This window comes from Catharus ustulatus, chromosome 12 (genome assembly GCF_009819885.2).
Source record: "Catharus ustulatus isolate bCatUst1 chromosome 12, bCatUst1.pri.v2, whole genome shotgun sequence".
NCBI lineage: Eukaryota > Metazoa > Chordata > Aves > Passeriformes > Turdidae > Catharus > Catharus ustulatus.
Genome location: NC_046232.1, coordinates 4,130,946 through 4,158,849, shown reverse-complemented (window position 1 = coordinate 4,158,849; position 27,904 = coordinate 4,130,946). Strand labels below are relative to the sequence as shown.

General features: G+C 40.0%; 1 protein-coding gene across 1 annotated transcript; it reads left to right on the top strand.

The window, feature by feature from the left end:
• The first annotated feature begins 1,078 nt into the window (after positions 1–1,078).
• Positions 1,079–27,904, top strand: RAB8B (RAB8B, member RAS oncogene family). The gene is made up of 8 exons (XM_033070747.2): positions 1,079–1,280; positions 17,333–17,393; positions 18,433–18,493; positions 19,859–19,936; positions 20,343–20,432; positions 21,222–21,287; positions 23,298–23,348; positions 23,823–27,904. Exons 1-8 carry the CDS (start codon positions 1,157–1,159, stop codon positions 23,913–23,915), a joined length of 624 nt encoding a protein of 207 aa, XP_032926638.1. The 5' UTR covers positions 1,079–1,156; the 3' UTR covers positions 23,916–27,904.

Sequence of the window (27,904 nt, the reverse complement as noted above, 5' to 3'; positions counted from 1 at the left end):
CGCCGGCGCCACGGGCGCGGGAAAGCTCCGTCCCCGCCCGCCGCCGCTGCCGTAGGAGCGGGGGAAGCTCCGTCCCTGCCTGCCACCGCGGGGCAGCGCCGACCCGGGGTGACGGAGCGCAGTGGCAGCGGCGGCCGGCCCCGAGCGGCAGCACCGGGCTGGGCCACCTGGCCCCGTCGGCAGCCCCTAGCGGGCCGAGCCTGCACAGCCTTAGCTCAGCCAGTAAACCCCGCCCTCCCGCGGTTCTGTTAATAATTGCACGCGGGTCCTCGCTGCGAACGACAGAGCGGCTTATATTCGTGTGCGGCTTATCTATGGACAAAAACCAAAATGTTTGCCAAGACCCAGAGATGCGGCTTATACTCAGTGCGGCTTGTATTCGTGAATTTACTGTATATATCTTGTTGTAGAGTAGCTCCGTTTACAGTGTTATGTGAGACAGCGTGAAAATAAATTGTGTATTGTGCACACAAGTTTCTGAGTTGACATGCCCAGGGCAACACATAACTTCTGGCGTCACACATTGGACTCACTTACTGGTGACGTGAGAGTATGATGCCATTATTTAACGTGCCACTCGGGCACATAACTACATGCCTCTCCTTCCAACTCCTGCTAGGCTCGAGAGATAATTGAACCCGTGGGACGCGGCCATGCGATTGCACCCCACAGCAGGGCCCCGATCGCCCCTCAGTGACCGGGCCCGCAGAGCACGGCCCCCATGGACCCTCAGTGTGTGCCGGGCCCGCAGAGCACGGCCCCCACGGTCCGTCAGTGTGTGCCGGGCCCGCAGAGCACGACCCCCATGGACCCTCAGTGACCGGGCCCGCAGAGCACGGCCCCCATGGACCTTCAGTGTGTGCCGGGCCCGCAGAGCACGGCCCCCATGGTCCCTGAGTGACCGGGCCCGCAGAGCACGGCCCCCATGGACCTTCAGTGTGTGCCGGGCCCGCAGAGCACGGCCCCCATGGTCCCTCAGTGTGTGCCGGGCCCGCAGAGCACGGCCCCGTCGGGCCCGGCGGTTCCGGCGCCGTGACGCGCCCCAGCTCCGCTCCGCCCGCCCTCTTTCCCTGCCGGCCCTCCGCCGGAGTCCCGCCCTCCTTCCGTCCCGCCTTCGCCCCCTCCTGCTGCGGCGGCGAGCCGAGCCCAGGCGAAGATGGCGAAGACTTACGACTATCTGTTCAAGCTGCTGCTGATCGGGGATTCGGGCGTGGGCAAGACCTGCCTGCTCTTCCGCTTCAGCGAGGACGCCTTCAACACCACGTTCATCTCCACCATCGGTGAGGGGCCGCGCCCACGGCCGGTCGCCGCCATCCCGGCGGGAGAGGGATCCTGCCCGGGGCCGAGCGGGGAGGGAGGGAGAGCAGGCAGAGAAGGGCGGGGGGCACCGCCCGTCTGGCCGCCCGGGGTCGGGGCTGCGGTCGGGCCGTGCCCGGCCCCATGCGGGACCGGGGGCCGGGGCAGCGGGATTGTCCGGCGGGGGAAGGTGCCGCGGGCCTGGCGGGGCCCGCAGGGTGCGAGCGGCTCTCGCGGGGCCCCGGAGCCTGCCGTGGCCGGCCGCAGCAACAGTTGTGCCGGGCCGGGTCACGCCGCGCTGCCGCCCTTGTTGTGCCGCGCGCGGAGCCCGCAGCGCTCTCCGGAGCCAGCGGAGCCCGGGCGAGCCCGCGGCCCTGGCCGAACGGCGGCTCCCTGGGCTCTCCCGTCGTGTCTCGTGTTTGCGTGGAAATCTTCAGAAAGTGCTGGAGGGCAGGGGTTGCTCTAGCTTCCTGTGGTTCGTGCTGAGCTGTGACAGTGGCTGAACGCTCTGGGCAGGTGGTTCAACTCTCAGTTCTTCCCTCCACACTTCTAATGTTTTTGAGATCTGAAATAGTTTCGTACGAGCTCCTCGGTCGACTATAGAAGCCCCTTAGCGACTAGGTGGAGGAACCTCCTCGAGAAAAGTTGAGTTTTGTCCAAAATTTGGTTGTGAAAAGGGGTTTGTTTCTAAGCGTCACGAACCTTTTTAAATGACGGTGAGGTATGATATATCAAAACAGGTTGTTGTGACTTAAATTTTTTGTAAGATTTGTCAGTTTTAAAATACTCTGCTGAAATAAACATGAGCAAAATTTTCAAGGCCTTCGCTGAGATAGAGTTGAGTTGAAACTACAGTGTGGCAGGATTTGAGATTTATGTTTGGCTACTTGTAGCTGAGGTCACTTTTAAAGTGAAGTACACGGTTTAGGGGATGAAGGGGGAAGTGCAGTGGAGGTTAATGGTATTTAGGAGGGCAAAACTAATGCTGAGTTAAAAAATAACGCTAAGGCTCTCTTGAAAAGAAAGTGATTTAAAGCTAAGGTGAAATGGTGTGTAACTTGTTTCATGTTACCCTACCGCCCTGTCCTTCTCAGATATTTTATTGTGCAGAACTTGGTGCGCAACGAAGAAACAATCTTTTTTTAGGCCCGTGTGATTGACTGAATTAGATGTAGTGTCATTTCTAATGCTTTGAACAGTTTTTCTTAATTTTTCTGGCACATTTCTTTTCTCTCTGCAACCATTTTCAAAATGCTGTATCAGTAACACCAGCTGATTAAGATCTGAGTAGCATTTTACTATAACAGATATTATTATGTACCTGTGGTAGAATAAAAGGCTTAATAAACATTAATAAATGCTGTATCATCAAAAAAAAAAAAAAGCCTACTTTGGTACTGTGCTACTTCTTTGTATTTCTAAAGAGATAGCTGACATAAATGGGTGTGTCTGTCTTCCAGCCATTTTCTTGGTGTTTCTTGAACAGCTTAGCCCCTTGATAGTTTTTTTTTTCTCACTGATTCACTTTGAAGTCTTGAGGTGAATATGCTGTTGTTTTTTGTTACCTTATCCAGTAAATATAGGATTTGTTCTAATTTCCTTCCTTTATATTTACTTGTGCAAACGTCTTATTTTCAAAATGAGTCAGCTTGAAGAAACTTATTAATAACTGAGGCATATTTCTAATTCCATAGGTAATAGTTGTGATTTCACAGTTACACAGTTATTCCTTCTTATAGTTCCAGTCCCTTTTTATTTTTTAGCAAAGAACCTCCAAACAGGAAAGCTGACGATGCAGGAAATAGTGAAACTTCATAAAAGTGCTGACCAATGCTTGAATAAAAATACTTGGAGTTTTTTCAGTCTTCCTCTCTTAGTGCTTGTATTACTTGTAGGTCTATCACATGGCTGTAATCTGTTCTTGAAGATGTGCTTGCATGCCTTTTCTCTCTCTGTCTTTTAAGGGCTTCTCAATACTAGTTGATTTTACAGTAATAACTGGTCCATCTGTTGAGCTTGGGGGAATTCCATTTTTAACAATTCTGGGGGTTTTTTTTCCAGTGACTGATTAAGTCATAGTTAATCATGGTGTGGAGGGAGGTGCAGGGATGCAGCACTTTCCCCAAACAGGCAGCCCTGCCAGTTCAAGTTTTAAGGTCCCCAGATTAGCATTCCTTATTGAGTACACAGAGTTTTCCTGGAGTATGAGCTGCCAGGCTGTTTGGTTTGTATGTTCTCCACGAAGATTCTGCAGTAGGATGATACTTATGATGTATTGATTTGTGATACTGTGTGCCCTCAGGTTTCCTGTGGTGTGCCTCTGCTAACAAGATCAGACTTGGTTTTACTGTACAAGTCTAGGAAGGCATATGTTGGAGATGTGTTGGCATCAACTGTTATTGTTCTATCCTATGTACTTACATGCTGTTTGTGAGTGAGGTTGGGCAGTTTTTAACTATGGTGGGGTTAAATTTTTGACAATTTCAACTTTTTTCTTAGATTTTTAGGTCCAGAAGTTAAAATTATCTCTGTTGCCATGATGAAAGGGGCCCACATCATATCCAAGTACCAGATAACTTCCTTACCAAATAACTTTCCTTATAATTTCCCACACCTATTGTTCTTTAGTAGTTTAACCAGGGTTAAACTACAGCACTCCAGTTACCAAAGCAATGAAAACACTTTCCAAAAGGAAAAAAATTAAATAGGAGGGAGATATGGAAATACTGTTTTATTGTAGAATAACTGTTTCACTTTTGCTCAAAGCACATATTATAGAAAAAAGTCAGTAATGAATTGTAGTTACTTTGTCATTGTGCATAGTGTATTCGTGTTATACTGTGCAGGTTCCCTTCTGTTTTGCTGTCATGTAAAACATGCCTGTAAGGCTACAACATCCATGTAGATTGCTTAGAAGTTAGGAAATGCTCCTTTGACTTTTCTCCTCGAGACTTTGGTCATGCTCATAATCAACGTTGTGCTGGTTCAGACAGCAGGGACTTCCAGCCTGGTGTCCTGTTGCCAACAGTTGCATAAAGAAGTATGATACAAGTGCAATGCATATGTATTTATAATTCATCAGACTTATTATTTTTTTGGATGAGTGTTGGTGCAAGAGCCTTCATATCTTTGTCTTTGCTACCTGGCATAACTAATACCTTCAGCAGACTTTGCTACCCATGATGAGAAGTGAACCAGTGACCTCTGGGTTATTCAAAGTGACATATTTTCACTCTGTAAAAGCACAGATTGGCCTTAAGCAACTTGAGACACGGCAGGTCTTTGCCCTTGAGAAGCTTTTAATTTTTCATACAGGACTCTCTTAGAATTTCTGAAAGTGCTGGCAAGGCGTAATACTGCTGTGGTCCTTAGTGAGGATCAGCTTTTCACTGTGACCATGGGATAAAATTCCTTTTTACAATGGGGGTGTGTTACGTAAGGTTGTGTTGTTTAATTTGCTTTCTGAGTGGAAACTTCTTCTTTTGCACTTCTTCTACATGGAAAGTAAAATGCAGTTGAGTCAGCTCATTTTCATACTTAACTCCTAAAGCAAAACTTATCTTGGAATATCTCATGCATTTTGCTAGTAGTTTCAGTGCGATACATGAGAATCAGAAGAATTAATTTAGTAGTTTCTAAGTATCTTAACTTGCTGTTCAAGTAGTGCTGTCTGGTAAAACTGGATTTGGTTTATAATTTGAAATAATAAGGTTTATTTTTTTGCATTCCTTTCAGCTTTTTTGTATCAACTAGTTTCTATGATAGTGAAGGCAAATCTTTGTAGCTGATAGCATTTCTGATTTAATACAAAGGCTTGCTGACAGAAACAAAATTTGTCGTATTTATTTTTTTAATCCAGGATGATATCAGCATTTGGCAGGAAGTTGCTTACAAGATAGTACTGTATCTGAGAGTTGAAACCATTTGTTGATTTTACAGAAGTAACTTTTCCTTAGTCTACATCTTCCAAAATAGGACACTACTCTGGCAGGCAAGCACGTGTGCACTGACCTTTGAACACTTCAGTGAAAATCCTTTGTCAAGCAAAATGATCAGCTTCCCTTTTGCAGTGAAATTTCCATGTCTGTAGTGTGTAATGGAAATTGTTTTTGTGTATTCGAGTCAAATCGTGCCTCACTGAATATTTCTAGTCCTCTTCTTTATGGTTACTTGTTTGCAGGATGGACAAGGAACTGCTTGCTGCATTCTTGAGGTTTGGGTTTTTGTTACCCACACTCCCATTAAGCTTCAACATTTCCTATCCTTATTCAATAAATTTCTTTTGGGCTTCTCCAGATGGTAGGAGCTGTAGAAGAAAACACATCAATAATAGATGAGCAGGGAAGGTAGGGCAGGGAAGCATCAGGAAAGCATTGTCAGGAGTACTTTATTAATGGTCATTACTACAGATTGTCATCTGGGCTTTGAAGTGACTGAGATGGGTTCACTCACACTCAGGTGGCACTGTTACAGAGTGTGTATACACACACATGTACAGAGTGGAAGTGTTTGCTCAAGGCTTGTGGGATCTGGGACTGGAGTGTCTCTTTTGGACAGGGCTTACATGAATTACAGAAGACAGTTTTGTGGAGGGAAATGCGGAAGTGGAAGAATGATTCTATTTTCAAAGTCACTGGTGGGTGGTCAGCAAGATGATATCCTGATGTTGAACAGGAAGTTGTAGCTGAAGGTGTTGCAGGTTAAAAGCTTTAAAGTTTTGTGTCTTGTAACTTCAAATTTGATACTAACACCTAGTTGGTAGAAAAGGACATTTAAATTTGATTTTCAGCTGGTGAGGTTGCATTACTTTACTGTGTTCTGCAACAATGGAATTGAAATTGTTTGGCTTTTATTAAAAAGGCTGCTGCAGCTTTTGTGTTGTGTGTTTTACTCTGAAGCAGTGCAACAGATATCTGAGTGTGGATGCCTGTTCCTAATTGGCAGGTGGAGGTCTGTCGTGGTTATGTCTTACTGATTATGTGGGTGACAGGAGGGCAGTTTTGAGCTGCTTTTGTGACTTGGTTTGAATGCAAAGTTAAGAACACAGACAAACTTTGAATAAGGGTAGGAACAAATGCCTTGGTTGATGGATACAGGCTTTGAGAGAAGTATTCAAGACACAGCTTTAATTTGGGAGTTTTTAATGTACGTTTTAGGATGGATTTCCTAGTCCTTCTGTAGTAGGACATCCTTTTAGTAGAAATACATCTTGGACTGTCTTACTTCAGAATTTAACTAAAATTCATAGTAATAAGAGTAATACATGCAGTGTTTATAATGATGCCTTGTTTCATGTTTTGTGGTAGAAGTTAGGTGGTTTTAATTCAAAGGATATTATATTGCTTTTTATCTTTAATTGGATGTTATGGTAGGTTAAGTGTCAAGTTATCAGGCTGACTAGATACATAAAATAACTCTGATACTTTTCTAACATGGATAAATTAAGAGTAATAGTAACAGCAATAAAGTTGAACTGTGTCAGACTTTAGAATCATAGACTCAGGATATCCTGAGTTGGAACAGACACACAAATATCTTTGAGTCCAACTCCAGGCTGAACAGACCAAATGCCCTCAGCTGTTCCCCATAAGGTTTCCCCTCGAGATGCTTCACCATCCTTATGGCCCTCCCTTGGACCCTCTCTTAATATTTGTGTCTTTCTTTTACTGTGGGGGGACCCAAAACTTCATCCAGAGGCTTTTAGTTACCAGACTTGCAACTCAAAACTGAGGTCAGTAACTTCCTGTCTCAACAGAGGTTACAGTGGGTTGGAATTTAGTGCCTTTTAGAGGGTTTTTGACCAGTAATTGCATCTAATATCAGTTTAATCTTGTGGTTTATAGTAAACTTTCCTGTTAAATGTAAGCTATGACACTTTTGATTAGATTGTATGTAGTTAAAGGCAAGTAAAGTACTGCATGTGTCAGAAGGCGTCTCTTTAGGGAGAACAAACACTTGACCAAGTTTAAGATGTGTTTCTTTTGCTGCCATTGTGCACACTCTTCTGCTTTGGGCACCAGATTAAAAAAAAACCCTGATGTTAAATGTCAGTGGCATCCACTTATATGTATGGCAGCATCAAAAAACATGTCAAGCAGGCTGGTCACATCTGGAGATTGGGAAAAACAGGCTGAGTATAAGAAATTGGGCAAAGCTGAAGTGTCTGTCAGCCAGGGAACACATACACTCCCCCCCACCTCCCAACAAAATCCTCCTTTCTTCCACCTGCTAGAGAGCAATAGCTTTCCTTTACTGTATCAAAATATCTTGTCTGTGTGGTATGACTTCTGCTGGGATTAAAGAAAGAGTATCTGTGTCAATCCAAGCATGGAAAGGAGGAAGATACAGTCAGGGTAACTGCTTGCGAGCACTTTTCTGGCTCAGCAGAAGTGATGTAGAGAGGAGTACTTAAAACATGCAAAGCAGGAAAAGCAGATGAAGAAATTAAAGAATGAATTAAAATTAATTCATTAAAAGAACCTTGCATGATATAGAAGAAAATAGCTATCAGAACCAGCTACCAGAAAGAGAAGTGTGGCCTTTCTTAATAAGTTCGGCAGCTGTGTCTGTTAGTATAAGTACTAAAAACCTTTCCAAAAAAGGCCTATTTGGTTACTCATGTGAGAAGTTAAAGCAGCCCTTCTTCTCTCATGTCCTCAACTTCCCAAACAAACAAGTAAATGACAAACCAATCTCCCCACTCCCCATACTTATCCCCGTGTTAAAACATGAGTAGAAAAAAGTTTTTGATGATGTTTTGGGGCTGCTGAGAGTGCTGTCTATCAAACTAACTTTTGTAACTTTAAACCTCTTCTGCTTTGACTTTTTGGCCTGATTTTGTTACTTCACTAGGTACTTTTTACACTTTCTTCTAACAACTGTATTTCAGACTCTAACTGAAATTTCTAGATTAGATTATTTATTTTAACAAAGATGATTCTTGCTGGATGAGGCATTTTGCTCTTCTTGGATCCTTTCAGACAGAGTTTCAGTTAAAGCAAAAGCTGTCTTACTGATATTGTTGATATGTGCTTTTTTTTTGGTTGCATTTTTATGTTCCTGGTAATACCCACATGTTCTCTAGTTTTTCTTCCAGTGTAAGCAGGTCTCTGCCCTGTAAAGTGAGTGGGGTATTTGTGCATTCCTATAAAACTTCCAAACATTTCATCACTTCTGTCTTTACAGTGGTCATATGCAATTTATACCTGCTCTAACATTAACCAATTTAACAACTTTTATCTCTGATGCTTTTGTAGCATCCCTGAATCTATCAAGGAAGTGTTTGCCAGTCTGAGTTGCTGGGCTGTAGCAGAGATCACCTGTCCATACCAACTGTTCCCTTGCTGTTTTCCATACCTATGTTAAATCTGCAGATGGGGTTTTTAGGTGGTGCCAGTCCCAGGCACAGCTGAAATAGAAGATGAAAAGTGCATTGTTTGAGCTGTGAACGTACAGAGGGCATGTTATCTGTAAGCAGTCATGGACTTGCCAGTTCTTGCTTTGCTTTGTGGATCCTGGGACATGCAGTGTGCTCACTTTTCATGTAGCACCTCTTCTGTTTTAAACAAACTATGTGCTGGCCCCCCAAAATCTTTATTTCCTCACTCTAAATAACCAGTTTATGTAGGGCCCAGAAACTTTTAAGAGACTTTTTAAAAAACAAGTGGCATCTCCATCTTTCACTGGCCACATGTGTAGATTTACCAGGACCAAAAATTACAGAGCAAAACCAATCCTAATCTTTTTGGCCTGTTCTTATTATCACACCTGAAGCTTGGTATATGAATAATAAAAAATGAAATTTAAGTCATGATGACAAGGCAGTATTGATTGCATGGGACTTTTTTTCAACCTTTTGGATTCTTAAGATGCTAACTTTGGACAAAGTTTTTCTTTTTGTCTTTTTCCTGACAGCAATATTCAGTTAGTTATTTTGGTTAAAGAAATAATTTTCTATGTTTTCTACTTCTACAAACATAGATCATTTACAGGCAAGAGATTCAGGCTAATTTTTTGCTGTTCTTGAGTATTCCATTTTGGGATCAGGGTTTTTTGTGGTTTGTGGTTTGTGGTGTTTTGTTTTTGTCTTAACTATTAATGTATGCTTTTGATAAGGACCAATCACATGTCATTTTGTATGAAGCACTGGACTTCTGAAAGAAGAATCAAATTTTTGTGTTCATAAACCACCTTCTAGATGGGGAAATCTGCTGTTCTTTCCCGTTAAAGCACGTGGCAGAGGTTTTTTTCATGTTGCAGACAGCTGTACACTGTATGTTCTGGAGACCTGAGGGAAAGGAGAGCTTCAGAGTGGATGAGAGATGCACAAGTCTCCCACAGCTGCATTACAAGTTGAGTGAGTGTGGGACTGGGTCCCTGGGAGGTCACTGCTGCTATTTCTCTTCCACACCTAGCCCTAGCTGGAGTGGGACACAATTCCTGCACTGCCATGGAGCCAGCTGTGATAGCCTGCTCTAGAATCCACACTGGAGCCTGGGCAAGCTGCTTGTGGGCAACCTCTGTTAAACAGGGCTTCAGTTTAATACCTGGTTCAACAGAGAGATCTCTGCTACTCACAGGAGGAGGGAGCTGGCTGGGAGTACCTGTGCTCTCAGGTTATGCCTTCAGTTGTTGTTACAGATGGTGGGAAGCTGAATTATGGTGCTCACACAGATGAGTGAGTTAAAGGAGAAAAGGATTTGGTTGTGACACCTGATCCTGGCAGTGCCTCCCCCGGTTTTGGCTGTGAAACTACAGCCTCAATGTTGCCATTTTTTAATGTTTGCTGCTTTCCAGTTGCATGTTGGATTGAAAGGAATATGTTCTCTGAGCAACTAATGCATTCCTCTTAGAGACAGTCAGTCTGTAAATAATCCTTAAAATAAACAAACTTTGCTGTCTGTATCAATAGTACAATTTTAATCTATTTAAAAATTATTTTAGATGAAGTTGAGTTACCATCAAGTGTAGCTCATCTTAGATTCAAAACAGATTGAGAGGTAGACCATAAGTTAATTTCTGTGCACTTTCATAGTATCTAGATTGTAAGCTCTAAAATAAATTCTGCAAGGACTCAGCCCTTTTAAAGTTGGGCTCTTGTGACACATGATAATTTCACTCGTGTCACGTAATATTGTTTCTAGTGTTATGTTGTTTTGTAATCTTGAATTTTATATTGAGTATTTTTGGTGTTTAAAATCATGCATTTCAAAGGTTGCTCAAAGCGATCTGTAAGTTGGATTCAGAACACTGAAAAGAGAGTTTCAGTGTTCAGGATGTTGCAGTGTCCACACTGAAGCACTGCAGGGCAGAGTTGTGGTGGCAGAACTGTCGGGAGCACTGGTGTGAATAAGTGGCTGAAGAGCACTGGATTCAGCTCTTAGTGTGGTAATCAGATCACACAGTAGGCTGTTGAGCTGTAAAAAAAGTGGATGTTTCAAAGGTTGGTCTAATTCTGTTGATTAGAAATTGTATTCTGAATGCCTTGTTCTCTTTTAAGTAAAAAGTAGCTTATCTTAAGAAAGGAAGCTTAGGGTGGCAGTTCTGCTGTAGCTGAGGGGACACGTGCTGGAGGAAGTGGCAGTTTACTTGGAACCCTGAGCACTGAGCTGATCTTGATCATAAGTCTCAAGGCCTTAGGAGCAGGAAGCTGCCTTATGTTACACTTGCACATGGCACCCTCATTCTTTATTGCTTTACCTACTTTAGCCATTTGTATGTGTTTGTTTTGCTAAACATATATAAACACATATAAACATATATAAACATATATGTATTTGTTTTGTCTAAACTTTCAGAGCCTTTCTGTATTAATAAGTTCTAAGGTGCAAGACATTGCTCTGTACCTCATTGTGTATGTGCTCTGTGCAACACTGCTATGGGGTTCTCTGTGTGGGTGAGGAGTTAGATGAAGAATGGCCAGTTAACCTGAAGGAGCTTATTCAGCCCACTCAAGGTTCTAGTGTGTTGTGGATTCTTGTGAGCTGCCCAGAAATAATAGAATATAGTTTGTCCCTTTAAGTTGTGAAAGAATGACTAGAAGTGGTTGCGCTTGTATTTAATTCTAAAATAATTAATTTTACAACTTTTGAAAAACTGTTGACCTTTATCCTGATGTGGTGTTTCATGTTAGTCTGCTGTATTTTTGAATGGGTGCAATAAAAGACTACTGCCTCCTTAATTTACCTGCTGATACAAGACATTGCTGAGATCATCTGAAGACTCTTTGCAGATGTTACTAGGCACTAAAGCTGAATGTTCAAGTTCAAAATGATTAGACTTTGTTCTTTTGTATGAGGCTGTATGACACACTGGTATGTTGCAAGGGTTCTTTACCCCACCTTTTACCGTGATCTTGACTCCTACTTTGTCCTTTTATATTTTTACTATAATTATTCCAGGAGGATTAATTTAAAAGCAGATTCCGGAAGTTTCATTTATCTGTGTTTGTAGATTGAGACAGTATACTGATGTAGCACAAGAAAATCTTCTCTTGAAAACCACATAAAAAAAAATTGTGTATTTAATCCAAACCCTGCAATACCTCCTGCTGAGTACAACAAAAAAAGGAGTAATCTCTTGGTAAGCTTGTGGGAAAAATCTGTGGCAACAAGTTGATATCCCTCAGCTGTTGGATATATATGGAAAGAAAAAGTTTGTGCAGTACGGGTCTGTAGGTCTGTCCATGGAAGATGATGAAACTCCTGAGCTCTGTTCCTGTGTGTCCTCGCTCGACTGTGTCTGATCGGCGCTGGTATCTGGTGTGTGTCACCTGGTGGTGGCAGAGGTGTGTGACAGGGCCCTCAGTGCTCACAGCCCCTCAGAGTGTGATATAAATGCACTGGCAGCAGATGATGCTGAAACAGCTGCTGTGTCTCCAGGCTGACAGGCTTGTGCTGGTGCTCTCAGGCTCCAGGGCACCCTTGGAAGGATGAGCAGGACAGCAGCAGCTGTGGCAGCTGTGCTCTAGGAACATTGCTGTTTCCCTGCTCTTGCTTCAGCCACTTGCAGTTCACAAGATGCACAGCCTGTGGGGAGAAGTATTTTCTGAGTAATTCTGTCCCAGGATTCAGCAAACTGAAGGTGAAACATTTTGATTTTCAGTTATGTGCCTCTTCTCACTTCTTTTTGACGCTAAGTTAAAAATCTACTTGCTTGGTTCAAAGTTGCATTTAATTCACTTCACCCAAGTGACTGCAGAAAACGTTTTCCTTTCTTTTTGTGTATCTCAAGACTCTTACATGTCTTGTAGTAAAAAGTTTTTAAGATGTTCTCTTTTTCCAGCTCAGCCCATTGAAAAAAATCAAAACCCCACAACCTCACATATAAATCAAGCTGGCTAGGAAGGACCAGTGCTGTAAAGCTGGATCAAGCCTAGCTTGGAATTTGATGCATAAATTCCAATTTTTCCCATGCTGATTTGCTCAGAAGGGTAACAAGACTTTGTACCTTGACTCCTTCCCCCATCCTCTTTAGTGGGTCTATGTCCAGTGAGTGTCACAAAGTTCTGTTTATCATGGAATTCCATTTAAAAAAAAGTTTTATTTCCATTTCATTCTTCCATTCTTACTTCAAAGGAGTAAGGAAAGATTTAGACAAATAGGAAGACAACTTCTTTAAGAGGGTGAAGCTTTTATTATATGCAGGTCATGCAAAACAGTTCCCTTTTCGTTTTAATGAGCTGTGGTGCATCTTTTATGTTCTTTGATAGGTGGGACTAAAATAAGGTTTTTCTAACAAGCTAATCTGGTGTTAATTTTTCCCCAGCTTCTTTGCCAATTTTTGTGTTCACTGACTTCTCGAAATTACTTTGGCTTATATAGTAAATAAAATCAAAATTTAAACAAATTAAAATGCTAGTACATTGACTACTTAAAAAAACCCTAAAGTATTTATTTGTTAGAGATGCAGCAATACTCTGCTGGGGTAGGTATACAGGCTAGTGATGCTATCAGAGATTGATTATTTATGTCCTGAATGGTGCTGATTTCCTGTCTGATTTCTTGCTACGGCTGCACACATAAGGTCCTGCTGCTGCAAACTGGTGTTGAGCCACGTGAAAAATTACCCCAAAATACTGATGAATTGGGTAATAAAGACAAAGATTAGGAGTTCTAATATTTGCCCATCAGTGGCAGGATTTTTTGTTTCAGTTTGTTTATTTACACTAGTTTATACAAGTTTCTTTTCTGTCTGCCTTTTACCACTTGTAGCAAACATTCAAGAACATGACCCTTCCCAGAAGCATTTTGCTGAGCAGCCTGAAGTCCCAAGAAACCTTTACCTTCAAGAAATATTTTCTGGTAGTTGGAACAGTTTACCCGCTCCAACCAGAATACTTCTGTTTGGTTTCTTTGTGCTGTAGCATTTTCTGCGACAGCAATTTTGTTGAAAAGAAGAAACAAGACAATCTGTCCAGGCGTGGTACTGTGTAGGGAAACGTTGTAGTGGAATCCTAGCTGGAACAGATACTGTAGCATGAAAAACCTGAGGTGTTGGCTCTGATAGCTACAGGGTTAAAATCAGGGTGAGGGGAGAACAAAAGAGTAACAGTGATGCCCTGAGCGTAAGCTACTGTTCTAAAAAGCAAAGTATCAAAATGAATGTTTTCAGCCTCCCTGCTCCGTTTGTCCTTCCATTCCTGTAAGAATTGCGTCAGGCTGGTTTATTAAGGTTCGTGGTAGAAAACCATTGGTGCTAGGGCTGGAAAAGGAACTGCTCCATGTGTGCTGCTGGGCAGTCCTGGATGTTTGCTATGTAGTGTTGTGAGCTCTTTCTAATATTTCACAGTGTCTTTAAAATTATTGCATTGCAGCTTAATTATGGGTAAAATCTGCCCAGGTAGGTTGGAATTAGAAGAAATGTAGCTGGGAAGTGGAATAGGCAGAAGAGATCTGGGATATGAGATGGACATGGCTCCTTGGCTTAAACCAAAAGAGGCCAGTGCCCCTGGCTTGTGACATTTGGCTGTGTGTCACTGACCAGGCATGCCCTGAATTTTATCAGCTTTGCACAGCAACATACAGCTCCCACAGTGTTCTGTGAGAGCCTTTGTGTGGCACTAATGATGCTGCCCCGTGTGTTCTAAGAGTTCTGTTGGAAGCTGTGGAAGCAAATACCCTCAGTGAAGTGAGGAGAGAGGATGGGTCTGTGGCCTTTAGTTAGCAAGGATCTGGAAAGGATTTTGAAGAACAATAAGCCCTCAGCTACTTTTGCCCAATGCTGCAAGGGAAATGCAAGCAATTCCAGCCCTAACTAATGTGCAGTTCAGACTGCACATTCTGGGTTTTATCCTTGTGGAATGCAGATTTTGATTCCTGCAACAAATGCTTCTGTACAGCTCTGATCTAGTGACATGCTAGGTGGGCACCTGTGTGTCAGACTTTCACTTGGCAACAAATAATTATCCTGTTAGCATTTACACTCTTAAGAATTAATCTGAGTCTGTGTTTTCTAAAAGCTTCTAAAACATAACTTCAGATGGACATCCAAATGTTTCTGGGCTTTTTCTCCCTACTGGAAGAACAGCATTTCATGTTGCATTTTAAAACTGCAAACTTTGTGATCCTTTGCAAGCAAACTTTAATTCACAAATGACTCCTCTTTGTTTGGCCTGAGTAACTTTTCAAACTTTTGTATCCCAGTGCATGACTGTGCAAAAGAAGAGTAGATTAACAACAGAAGTCTTCTGTCAAGAATGAAATGCTGTAGCTGTTGGAGTGTTTTCCATGGTGTAATTTCGATGTAGCTGTAACCAGATCATGGTTTGTGCTTGGCCATGCAGCAGCACTCGAACGGAAGTGGTAGCACACGTTACCAGGCTTGCTCTAAATGTGTGTAGCTCACCACTTCCTCATACTGAAATGAAAGAACAAAAGGAACATCAGTTTCTAGCTCATTTTAACCTCCCAAAAGTTATAGTTGCAGAGGTACTTACAGCCGTTCCTTTTATATTCTTCTTTTAGCTTTGAAATTAATCTTTGAGAATTTTATTGAAGTTCATACTAGAAATCCTAAGTTCTGAGAAGATGTTTTTTGTGCAGGGTCCTGACTTTTAGAAGTCATCAAAGGAGTGGTTGTGGAAATAATTTCAGAGCTACAAGGGAAATGAGTAACCAGAAGAAACCAGTCTGTGCAAGACCTGGATTGGTGCACAGGGGAAGCTTGCACTGCAGTCAGGAGTCCTTCTCAGAAAGCCACCCCTGCAGGAGTCTGTCACTGCTGTGCCTTAGCTTCAGCAGCTCACAGGACAGGCAGAATTCTCTTTAAGCCACAGCAGTCTCTGAATCTAGTTTTCCTGATAGTTGTTTCATAAAGCTTCTGGCCAAGACACAACTGAACTTTTAAAACTGATTTAATTTGCTGTTGCCATGATAAAATGCTCTTTCCAGAGAAACCCATATTTGTGCTTTATAACCTTTGAGGCCAAAACAAAATCTATTCAGAGCAAAGGTTATTTGTTTTCAGACCTGAATATAATTATCTGTGATTTCAGCAGCTGTGATTGCACCTAGTTAGGAGAAAAATCTTTACAAGGGCGGCTATATCCTCTCCAGTGTAAAATGGAAACACTTGCCAAACTTAGATTACATAGAATAAAGATTTTTTGAAAGTGCATATAATTCTCATGTAATTTTTATAAGTGTGAATTAATGAAAGTATCTTTTTTCCTGCAAATCTACCAGTGAATCTTCTGAAATTGTAATTGTACTGGTAATCATAGCTTTTTTTATTTGATGCAATTAATTTAATATGCTATTTAAGTGCTGATGTGATATTTTTCCTCATAATTTTTAGTCTAACTAATGAGCTGAACTGTGTATCCATGGCACATTAAGTGGCCAAAACTTGTTATTTTTAGTATATTAAAATAGTGATAGTGCATGTGAGAAGAATGAAATTCAAATAACTAACGAACATTGATATTTCATATTCAGTTTCTGCTGTGGTATAGCAAAAACTCGCATAGCTTTCTGTTTAATGGATGGATGAATTCTTAAAGCTAGAAACAGCATTTTCTCAGTTAAGACACCCTTGATAATTGTCAATTAAATTACATTTTAAGAAAGTTTTTAAAATTTCTTCTAACTTAACCTCATGTTTTAAAAACTACGTCTAAGTATCAAGTAACTATTTAAGATAAAGAAGAAGTGAGCCATTTGTTTCCAAACCAATTAATGTGGGAGGTGCTGTCACAGGATTGAAAAATCTGGCAGTCATGTAGTAGTGAGGCTTGAGCAGTCTCAATTTGACTTCTGCAGTAATACAGATTTAGAGATTCAAAAGTTAAAGTAGCTAGGATTAAGGCTAGTCTGTTTGGAAATCCATTTCACTCTTCTAAAACTTAAAAAGACATTATTAAGCTCTTCTGAATTAATTTTTTCAATCTTTTTTTAAAAACCTATGGCTTAAAATCTGAAATTTGTTTTCAAAATCAGTCTGAGGACTGATGGGTACCATGTGGAAGTATAAAGGGGAAAAGGAGACAAGTGTTTTCTTGATACTTTTTGGAGCTTCCTAGAAAATATAAATTGTTTCTAAATGAGTATTCTTGAAAAATGAGTCTCATATCTTCTGTATTGTGTTACCATTTACTGTGATGTCTGATTAGATTGCATCAAAAATCAGTTTTCAAAAGCAGATGCTGGCTTTGAAAAGGAACTAAGGGGTCACAGGATGTATTTTTAACTCTGAGCCAGAGGTAGCAGGGAATGTTCAGGGGAAATACACATTCACACTAGTGACCTTATTGGTGTAGAATGGAAGGATTTGGAGATCAGGTTTTCCTCTAATGATCTTGGCTAACTAGTAGTGAGTGTGAGTTTGGCCTGGTTTCATTGTGCAGAATAGTTTATCCTTGCCATGGTGGATTTAGCTGAAAACCTTTGTGTATTCTCAGCATTTCCAAGTATGTGGAAGAAATAGCAGCTCAGAATAGCTCTTTTGACTAAGTTTGCTCTTACTAAATTGCCAGAAGGAAACTGAACACTTCCTTTTCATGAACTGCAAAACTTAGGAGTATTTCTTTCTCTGGCAGGAATCGACTTTAAAATCAGAACAATAGAATTAGATGGAAAGAAAATCAAGCTACAAATATGGTAAGTATTCCAAAGTAATTCAGGTTTTCAGTGACTTGAATTCACTTTGAAAAAGCATACTGCATAGCTTTTGAGCTTCAGTGAACGAGAAGTTTCATACCTTTTATTCATTAACTGTTCATAAGGTTTCTGCTTTTTTCTGGCTTGCCCTTGGAGTGGTTCTGCTTCAGTAGCACTGAAAATAGCCTACTCACATGCAAGCATTACAACAATTTCCTATTTTATCAAAAGCTGTCCTCTTAAATGTGCTTTTAGTTTTCCTGTGTGGAGGAGAAATATTAACTCAATAGCTGTAAGTTAAAAGACGCAAGCCAATAAAATGTAATCTCTGGTACTTTGATACCTGGTTGTACTCACCAAGGCACAGGTGAGAGATAATGCTCCCATTCCTTGGCTGGTGGCTTAGTAGAAACTGAGTCTCCTGAGCCAGAATCCTTGTGACTAAGGAGGTGCAGTGCCAGAAGTGGCTGATAAAAATTTTCTGTCTGTAATATATGTTAAAAAGGCTGCTTTTTGTCAGGCCTTTGGGATTCAGATTTCCCAAGGTGTGAGTGGTATCTAAAGATTTGGGTCTGCTGGTTCACTCACAGACAGGTAGTGCTTTCAAGTCACCCAGGACAGACAAAACACCAGCACACTGAGGTGTAGTGGCTTACCTTAGCAGCAAACTGTGTATGACAGTGCACTATCCTGAAATGTTTTATTGCTGTATGTTTTAACTTCTGTTTAAGACAGGACTTGGATGCATCAGAGCTTTTTTATTTAATTACTGGAGGGCAGGCTGTGTAGTGCTGAGTTTTATTGCTTGCATGAAAACTGGAGTAGTTTTTGTGCCACGTTTCTGGCACTGCTCTAACTGCCGATAAAAGGAGAGTGGCTTGGGATGTGGAAACTGCTGAGGGCTGGAGAAATTTGTGCAAACAGCCAAAGGTGTGTTTTTCCTAATGAACAAGTATCAGTGCATTGTTACTTTCTTTAATAAGACATCTCTAAGTACAGATGAGTGTAAAACAAATCCCTTTTTTCCACTCCATTGTAGGGATACAGCAGGCCAGGAGAGATTCCGCACAATCACGACAGCGTACTACAGAGGAGCCATGGTGAGTGCTCACACTTCAAAAAGCCTAAACACAACTAGTGGAACTAGTTTGCTGTTCCTAAGTTTGTGTCATGTAAGTCTTCCACTGAAGGACTGGATAATTGTGGCTTCAGATGTGGGGAATTAAGTTTGTGGTTTGGTTGGGGGTTTACTGTTTGTTTGCTTTTCCCTTTTTAAATGTGCTGGTACTTGGCCTAGGCTTGCCTTTTTGCAATGAAACTTCCAGCTCTATTGTCTTTTTTAACACAATTAAAATTTTTGCAGATTTCAATAAAATAAGTTACCAAGCTTTAATGAGATAGATTTGGGTTTTTTTTAAATGCAGTTAACCCCTTTAAACACTTGAAGTGTTTCAAAAATGGATAATGAATAATTTTAATATTAAAAGTGTGTTTCACTGAATTGCTTTTCCTTCAGCCAATGGAGAATGCTATCTGAAATACAATCACCTGCAACACCTACTGTTAGGTTTTCCTCCATTGAGAGTGACTTGAAGTCAAATAATAGACTTAGAACCTGCACCCTTTTGGTGCAACACTTGTAATAGTTCTTAGTGCTATGATTTGAGATAATTCTGTTGGGACACTTAATTTTGACTTGCTGGTTACTCCCTGTGCTGCTGTTTTAGGTTCTTGCTACTTTGTATGAACAGATCTGTGACATTCATAGGCTGTGGGTCCAAATAACCACTGTTAAAGAACACAGGGAGAAATAATAATGGTTGTGGCTCTGTATTAGAGCTCTCCAGTGCTTAAAAAGGCTTTGGCAGTGACCTGGCCAGCTCCCCAGTCCACAGCCAAGGACTTCTATTTGTCCTATGAGGAATGATTGGAAAGGCCTTAGGAAATGGAGGTGAACTTTGCAATCTGTCCTTAATGCAGTGGCTCTGTGGTTTCCCATGCTTTGCTAACTGTTGAGATCCCATGCCAGTGTATGTACAGAACTGCTGGAAAGAGCTAAAGCTTCTGGGAGAGCCACAGGGGTGAGAGTGTCTGCCCACCCAGCAGACTGGGGCTGACAGATTTGATATCTTACTGCTGGTTCTAAATGTGACTGCTTAAAGCTGCTGCATCTGAATGTGACTTTAACCATAGAGTCCTGGTTGCTGCTGTGGTAGAATTTCTAAACTTGCCCTGACTATAGGCTAATAATTAAAAGTTTGTGTAGGTGGTGTGTGGATTGTAACAATGTTAAATAGTAATATTTTGGGTAAGTTCCAAGCCATGGCATAATGCCTTGAGAAAAAATTTATTCACCTATAATCCTATGTTGAATTTTTTTGGAACTATAATTAAAACTACAGCATACATCAAAAGTCAGCCAATAGTACTGGCTCATCTAACTAGATTTTCCTGACTTTATTTAGGGAATTATGCTGGTGTATGACATCACAAATGAGAAGTCTTTTGACAACATAAAAAATTGGATAAGAAACATAGAGGAGGTAAGTGCTTTGTTCCATTTTATGATTTCCCTGAGACAAATAGAAATCAAGTAATTACTCACTTCCATTGCAGCAGCCAACATATATGGCCATGCATCACTTACAAGTGTGTACTGTTACATTTCCAGAATAGCCAAATGCCTGTGCATGTGTGCAACCTGCTACAGAGCTCATGGCACACAATTAATCTATTACAGTACATGGGCAAATGTAATCTAGGAGTAATTATTCCAGCCTATTTTAATATTTTAATTGCTTATTTCAAGAGTCAGCTTCTCACAGTAATGCCTTCACATTAGATAATTTCTCTAAAATAAAATAGTCCTTTGTGGAGGAGTTTGACACACAAGTTTCTATTCAACAATGATGCACTTTGTTCCTGAGAAATTACTTTTTCTTCTTCCAGCATGCCTCTTCAGATGTAGAAAGAATGATCTTGGGTAACAAGTGTGATATGAATGAAAAAAGACAAGTCTCAAAAGAAAAAGGAGAGAAGGTAAAATTTGGAAACTCATCCTGTTTAGAAGCCTACTTCTAGGATTCTAGCTTCATATGTTTTAGGCATGTGAGAGAGAATGGATCTCATATCTCTTGTTTCAGAAACTTTTATATGTATAGGATACCAGGTTTGGGGTTTTTAGTTTTTAAACAGCACTTAACTGTGCTCAGGTTTGAATGAACTTAATGGTACTGTTGTCTTGAGGGCAACATCCTGTGAAGAATGTTGACCTTTGCTAGAGCATGAAGTATTCTAGATCTCAATATAAAGTTTTCTGTAGAGTTTGACCACGTTGTACTCAATTCACCATGGTGGTTACTTATTCTTGTTTCATAAAGCTTAAGTAATAATTAATTAATTGTTCTACAGAACAAACAAGTGAGGAAGAACACTACAAAATCTATCTTGTACAGCTGAAGTAATCTAGCTGTTGGTAACAGTTTATGGGATGACTGTATTGTAGTTATCTGGTCAATAAAGATTGATACATTAATGTTCTTTTAGAGCCTAAATAAGTATTTTGGTGAGAAATTAATGGGGTTTTTGCTGTTTTGTTATGACTTTATATGAGGGTATGATGAGTTCTAATACTTTGTCTAATTGTCTTTAATGTTCTTATAAGAGAAAATAGAAGTGAAGCTTGCTTATTTTGGTTTTTAAAGCTTGTTGCAGCATACAGCATCTATTGTTTTATGATGTTTAGGTACCTATTGTGTACCTATGTATGAAACATTACTTTTACTAAGGAACTACAAAACCACTGAAAAACTTTAACCTCTCTTCCAGTTAGCAATAGATTATGGAATCAAATTTTTGGAGACAAGTGCAAAATCCAGCATAAATGTGGAAGAGGTAAGAGATGGGTGCTACACTTAGGTGTTTCTTGAATTACATCTGTGGAGGTTTGTTCCATGATCTGTTGGGCTTTCTCACCTGACCTGGGACCTGAAGTCCCAAATGTGCTCCTGAGTCTATTGCTACAATCCAACTGTTTCTGGTTTTCTGGTAGTGTCTGGAATTGTTTTAAAAATGGGTGTTAACAGAGTGCTTTACTATTACTGTGGCAAATATTTGTTTTAAATGTCTGGGCCTTGCCACTTAAATTTCAAGTCCTTTTGGATAACACATAGGTTTAATTTTAGAACAGTGCCTTGTGCAGGAAATGGGATTCTTTACTTTGAGGACAACATTCTACTGTGACATAGAACCTTCAGGTTACTACTAAATACATGCTGTGAGGATGAGGCTGACAATTTGTGTATTAGCCTGGAACACCAGGTCATAAGCTCATGTTAGAGGAGGAAGAAGACTCACAATACTATTTATAGATTTGTAATCTGTTTTCCTGCAAATAAATTTTGTGCTAAACCCACAAGATCTCTATGAGGGCTTAAGGAAATAGAGTCAGAAGGAAGAGTGGCCCAAGTCCAGCCTATCTTACTATAAATCATGTGTGGAGGGGGGAGGATCTGAGTTGTATGAGAAGTGTGGGGGGAAAATAAACTGTATCAAAAGCCAGTTAAATTAAGATTTATTCATCCAATAATGTGGACTTGTGTTGTCCTTGTAAGTAATAATTTAGAAGTCTTTCTATGGGATACCCTTTAAAAGTTCTGCAAATACCTACTTAATTCACTCATGTACCTAACAAATCAACTAGAAACTGAGGACATTGTTACTTTAAAATAACAAGAGGGATGTAGTGCTAGCCAGGTGTGGTTTTTTTCTGATTGCAGGGTGATTGTTACACAGGATAAAGTTAGAGTGGAATAATCTGCATCATGCTGCCCCTGAACTAGTTTGACCCGATTTTCACAGTGTTCTTGTGATTCTCAGAGCAGACACTGGAAGTGGGACCATGAGGAGTCAATACCAGAGTGGATACCTGAGTTCCTCTGTCATGATTTGGCAGTTTCATTTAACCCCTGCATGTCATGAAATGCACAACAGTAGTTTGTGCTTACTCCAAAATGTTTGGCTCTCTGAATATTTCTTTTAATTGTCACATGAATAGTGAAGAAAGCACTAAAAAATGCAGCTGGTGTAGGCATTTGGCAATCACTGATGATTTAGATTACAATTGTGATATTCTTGGAATCAGAAGTTAATTAATTTGTTTGTTGCAATTTTTTTACATTAAATGAGTATCTGTCTTTGGCTATATTCCAAACACAATGAGAGGGAAAGTGTTGATACTTCCTACATTCTGGAGCTGTCCTTTGATTATTAGGGTCTCCAGATAGCCTCAAGTCTTGCTTTTTCCTGCTCCTGCAGAATTGCAGTATTTTCCTGCTACAGAAGTTTCTTTGCTCCTTCATACATTGAAATCTGGGATGCTGAGATTTGCCAGAGTAATTATTCATGGGTTTTTGTTTTTAATAGGGTTTGAGATCCTTATAGAATAACCTTATAGATAGTCCAGGAGTAAAGCTTTTGGAGGACAGAAAGCAAGCTAACCTTAATGTGAATTTGCAGGCTTGTCTTTCTCAAAGCTCTCTGGGTTCCTAATTGTGATGCAGTTCATTTAGAGGGGGAAATAAAAACAGGATTAGTATAGGCAGCCTTGTCTTCAGCTGAATTTTCTTTCTCTCCCCAGAGGTATGCAATGGGAAGGTCTGTTCACTTGCTTCAAAGATTGGCAAGATGGAGACTAAAAATAAATAGTTTTTTCTTCTAAAGCATTTTACTAAAGTTCTAAATATACAGATATTGTATGTAGAGTGTCTTGCAACTCAAAGTGCTTCTAGTAGCCTACAGAACAGTGTAATGTTAATGTATCTGGCCACTCCAGGTTTATCATGTCCTTAATGTGTCCTGTGACTAACTCTTGTTTGTTTTTTCTTTATTTCCACTCCTCACCAGGCGTTTTTCACACTTGCACGAGACATTATGACAAAGCTCAACAGAAAAATGGTTTGTATTTCCAATTAGCATACAAACTAGATAAAGTGAGAGGACAATTATCATAATGCTGAGTAGTAGCCCTGCCAAAAAACTCCTGGAGAACACATTAGTTACTATATCAAATTTGAGCAAACAGTGATTTATCACGCTTTATTACACATCAGTGCATAACTGTTCATTATTTTGCATGAACATTTATGTTGGGCAACCTGAAACTGATGTGTTGTTTCTAAATGCGACAGTGTGATCAGTGTTTTATTATGTGGTCTCTTCTCCAGCTAATTCTTTAAATCTGAACTGTTGGGTAAATGTTTTTTGGTATTTTTACCAAGTGATTAAAAAAATCTGAATAACTGAGGAGTTCAAGTTGCATCAGATCTTTGCTCTGGTTTGCCTTGCAAGTGGAGGAAGTGGGGAGGGAGACTAGGGAAGCTAGAGATACTGTTTTCTGCATTTTATGATGTTGATACTCTTCTCTTTCAGAATGACAGCAGTTCATCGGGGGCAGGTGGGCCAGTAAAAATAACAGAAAATCGATCTAAGAAGAGCAGCTTCTTTCGATGCACGCTACTTTGATGAACTTCTAATGATAAGACTGCAGCACACTTAGAACCTTTTCTGCTTCTTTGAAAGCACAGGGACACAAAGCCTCAGAAATAATACCACTAAGCTGCTGCTGAGAGCTCCATTGAACGTAGACTGCGATACACAAATACCAAGTGGATTTTGCTCACTAAGCCTATTGACCTGTCAGGCTCTTCTTTCTCAAATATGGAAGCTATGAAGTGGAGACACAAATGCAAGATTTAACTTGTTTTCCTTTTTTACTTTCTATTTTATTGCCTGTTGCAAAAGCTGCTATGTTTCTTTTAACTTTGCACATCCATATTGGCCTCTTACTGCCTGTTACAGCACAATCTTACATTTGTATTTGCTCAGTTTGACTTGTAAGATTCTTAACAGATTTGTGCACACTTTTCTTTCTCTTTTTAAACAAATTTATTTTCAAGCAGAAGAGCCAGGGAAAAAATTGTCTCATTTCCTATTTTCTATGCTGTATACCTGTGGTCATGCAGCATGGATGATGTTGTTGCTCTAGTGATGAGAACTACTGTAACAATTGGCATTTAACAATTTGTACAGATTTTGTCTCTTAGATGCATAAATCTGTTATGCATAATCTGTTTATGCAGAAGCTATGGCTTCTATTTGGAATGTAGTTATGTTGCTTTTTTACCAGACTTAGAAAAGTTGTGTTCTGAATTGCCAGTCACTCTCTGATTCACAGATGCACCTTTCAGTTATTTGAATAAACACAGTGTCTTTCCTCACTTCTCTTCCCTTTGTTAGCTCAGACTGTCTGCTCCTTTGTTTGTTCCTGATGAGGAAGTACATTCTGGATTTGAAATCATCACCACAAATTGGCCTTGTCACTAACATTTAAGTGGCTTGTGGAAGCTGAATGCATGAGTTTTGCATAACCTCTTTGTGGATTCACTTGTTCAGAAATGACTGTTTCTAAAGGTGACTTCCATTTCTACTCTTAATTCTAAGGATAGTTTGTTCAGCATTGGCACTAAGGAAGCCTGGCACTAGGGCTATAATGTACTCCTGGTTATGCAGTTAATGCTGAATGTGTGTCTTTGGTCTGCTCAAGCAGTTGTTTTTTCATCAAAAACTGGTACAGTGACCTGAACTGTTAGAAGCAGAGCTGAAACATAGTTGCCTTTTTTACTCAACTGAGCATTGTATAACCTAGTCTTTGTTCTACTATTTTATTGTCTTCTGGAAAATTTCCTAAATGAGCAATTAAAACAGGTGCTTTAGTTCTGTTGGTGTGCCAAACATGGACCATTGTAAGCTTTAACTACAAGATTGTGGCCAGCATGTTTGCTGTTAGGGGATGGGTGTGTTCTGTCATTGTCAAAGAAAAGGTCTGAGTGCTTGCTTGCTTTTGCTTCACTTCGTTGTCTGGAGTTCTAAACAGTGAGTTAGTTGTTCCCACAGATAACCATTTTGTTGCATTAGGTACTGAATTTGTCATCTCTGGGTCTGTTTGGAATAGTTTGAAAACGAACAGGGCCAATAGTGTAGATGTAAAGCTTTTGATTTTAAAAGGTTTAACCTTAGTGGCTGGTTCCATAAAGTTTTAGGTGGTTATCAGCCTGTTCCCACATGTAGCTTAACAGAAGTAGTACTAGATAGTGGATCTCATAAACTGCTGTTGCTGCACTAGAACAGAGAAACATTAATGGCAACAAGATTTAGTGAAGAAACAAAGCAACCCTAACTGCTCTGTTGTCTACCCTTGATAGTCTTCTTGGACAGGCTAAAGCAGTTATATTTTCTGTATGGTTAAAAAAAGTTTCTATACAGAAAGTGTTATGACACCAATTATGAATGTTGTTTATTTTCAGTAATTTACCTCTGACTTACTTGGTGTCATAATACTTTGATTTTTATCTCAGGGGTTGTCTGCAAACCAAAACTGACATGTTCTGCGTTTGGCACTGTTTACAAAATGCTTTGTATTGTTTTTCCTGTCTTCACTGTGTGGTTAAATGTTCATTCAATATTAGTCTCCATGAACTTCCCTTTGAAAGAGCCTGTAAGTAGTAGAGTCTATGCTTCTTGAAGCAGCAGCGAATTGGGGTATCTGCTCTGTATGGGGGAGGGTGGGAGGGAGAAAAGAACTTGCTATTTTCTTACATTTAGCTGTGCTAAACTGTACATAAATGTGAGGTAAGACCATAGGAAATCCACTTTATGCATGAGAAAGTACTGCAGTAAATATTTCACTTTGCTGATTATTCATGTACAGTTCCTCTTTTTCTATTTGTAGAAGAATTTAATGCAATTTTGTTGTCATCTGCTGAAACTGAAGAATTCTAATTTCATGTGATCTTATGAATAAGGTAAAATGCAGATTTCTTTCTTTATGTCTTTGCCCCCACCCCACTTCTCCAGCAGTATTAAATGGCTGAGTGGCTGCACTTCATCAGTGTGCTAACTTTTGGTCAGTAGAGACCTTTCTGTGTACGGTCTGCCCTGTCAGACGTGGAAAACTGTGCTGTACCTTAGCATGCAAATCAGCTGTATGTTTTACTGGGATATTTTAGCTATGGTTTCCTCTAGACAAGTGGGTGATGAGAATGGTGTGTTCTGCCTACACATCAGATGCTGGGTATTACAGGCTTTTCTAATATCACTATGATTGTTTTATGCAGTCTTTGTTGTTACTTTGCTCAAGGCTGGATAATCTTAAGTTTTGAAGGACTCTTAACTATACCTCAGTCAACTAGTTAGTACTCTAATGCCCATTACTTATTATTGATTTAGCAGCAAATGTATTTCTGTTTTCTTCCAGAAGTTGCCATTAACCTTTCAGGAAAGCAGACATTTTTGGTGGATTTCAATAAAACAAAAATGCTGCTTTTGCTTTGGAGTTTTAGAACTTTCCCTCAGCCCCATGCCTGTGCACTATATCTTGACCGATACTTTTCTAAATGATTTTTTTAAAAAAAGCCAAACGAAAAACAAACTGTCTCAGTGCTTTGTGATTTTAGCTTTCAGTCTGTGCTCAGCAAAACATGCACAAGAACTTTTTGTTGAGTGTATATAGAATATGTTATTGACTTATCTGGGAGTTCTAATATTGCTAAAGTTTAAACCACTCATGAAACCTATTGCAGCTCACTTTTCTCTTTGGGGGACACTCTCAAAAATGCTGATTGACTTTTCAGACCTGTAGAGACCTGTAGTTCTTTTTACAGAAAATATTTCCCATTATGACTTTCTCATACTAGTGTGCTGAAGTTAAGTGAATTATGTAGATCATTTTCACAAGTGAATAAAAAAGTCTTGAATGTACATATCGCATTAAAATATTGTGAAAGCCTAATGATTTGGAATCCATCAATAATATGTAAAATGCATAAATGCATTATTTGTGAAGATGCATCTGTTGTTTGGTTACCTGTTAATGTAATGGAATTTTTGCAATGTCAAAAACTTGCTTAGGATTGGTCTGTAGGTGAGATGTAGGTATGGGTCTTTTTTCTCCTCTGTTCATTGAACTGCTTATATCATTTTCACTCTTATAAATAAAACTTGTATTTCTTTCTTCCAAAAAAAGCAGAATTTACATTGATTTTTCTTGTTTCTGGTGAATTTAACTATTTCAGTGCATTCCTATGGCCTTACGAACATTTTTGCAAATAAAACTTCAATTACCATTATTTTAATGCTATATAGCTACTAAATTCAGAATAAAAAATATAGTCCTTGAGAAAATGCCTAATTTTGAAATAGAAGTGTTCTGCTGTGTGTGTTTAAGCACATTTTACCTCTGATATAAAGGTGTAATGTGAAAAGCTCCTGCAGATAAAAGTGGACTTGTCATGTGGTTAACTCATAAACCTAATCATTAAATGTGTATTGATGTATATAGACCAAAAACCAAACCCAGCTCCTAAGAAAACCTTCATAGTCCAATAGTTTTATTATTTCATGTGAATTTTTTTTACAATGTGCATCTCAAATAAAAATTACATCATGAAAAGCAA

Coding starts and splice junctions, on each gene's coding strand:
- RAB8B (XM_033070747.2), top strand. CDS start 1,157: ATGGCGAAGACTTACGACTATCTGTTCAAGCTGCTGCTGATCGGGGAT. Junction 1,281..17,332: donor CACGTTCATCTCCACCATCG/GTGAGGGGCCGC, acceptor TTTCTCTGGCAG/GAATCGACTTTAAAATCAGA. Junction 23,349..23,822: donor CAAAGCTCAACAGAAAAATG/GTTTGTATTTCC, acceptor CTTCTCTTTCAG/AATGACAGCAGTTCATCGGG.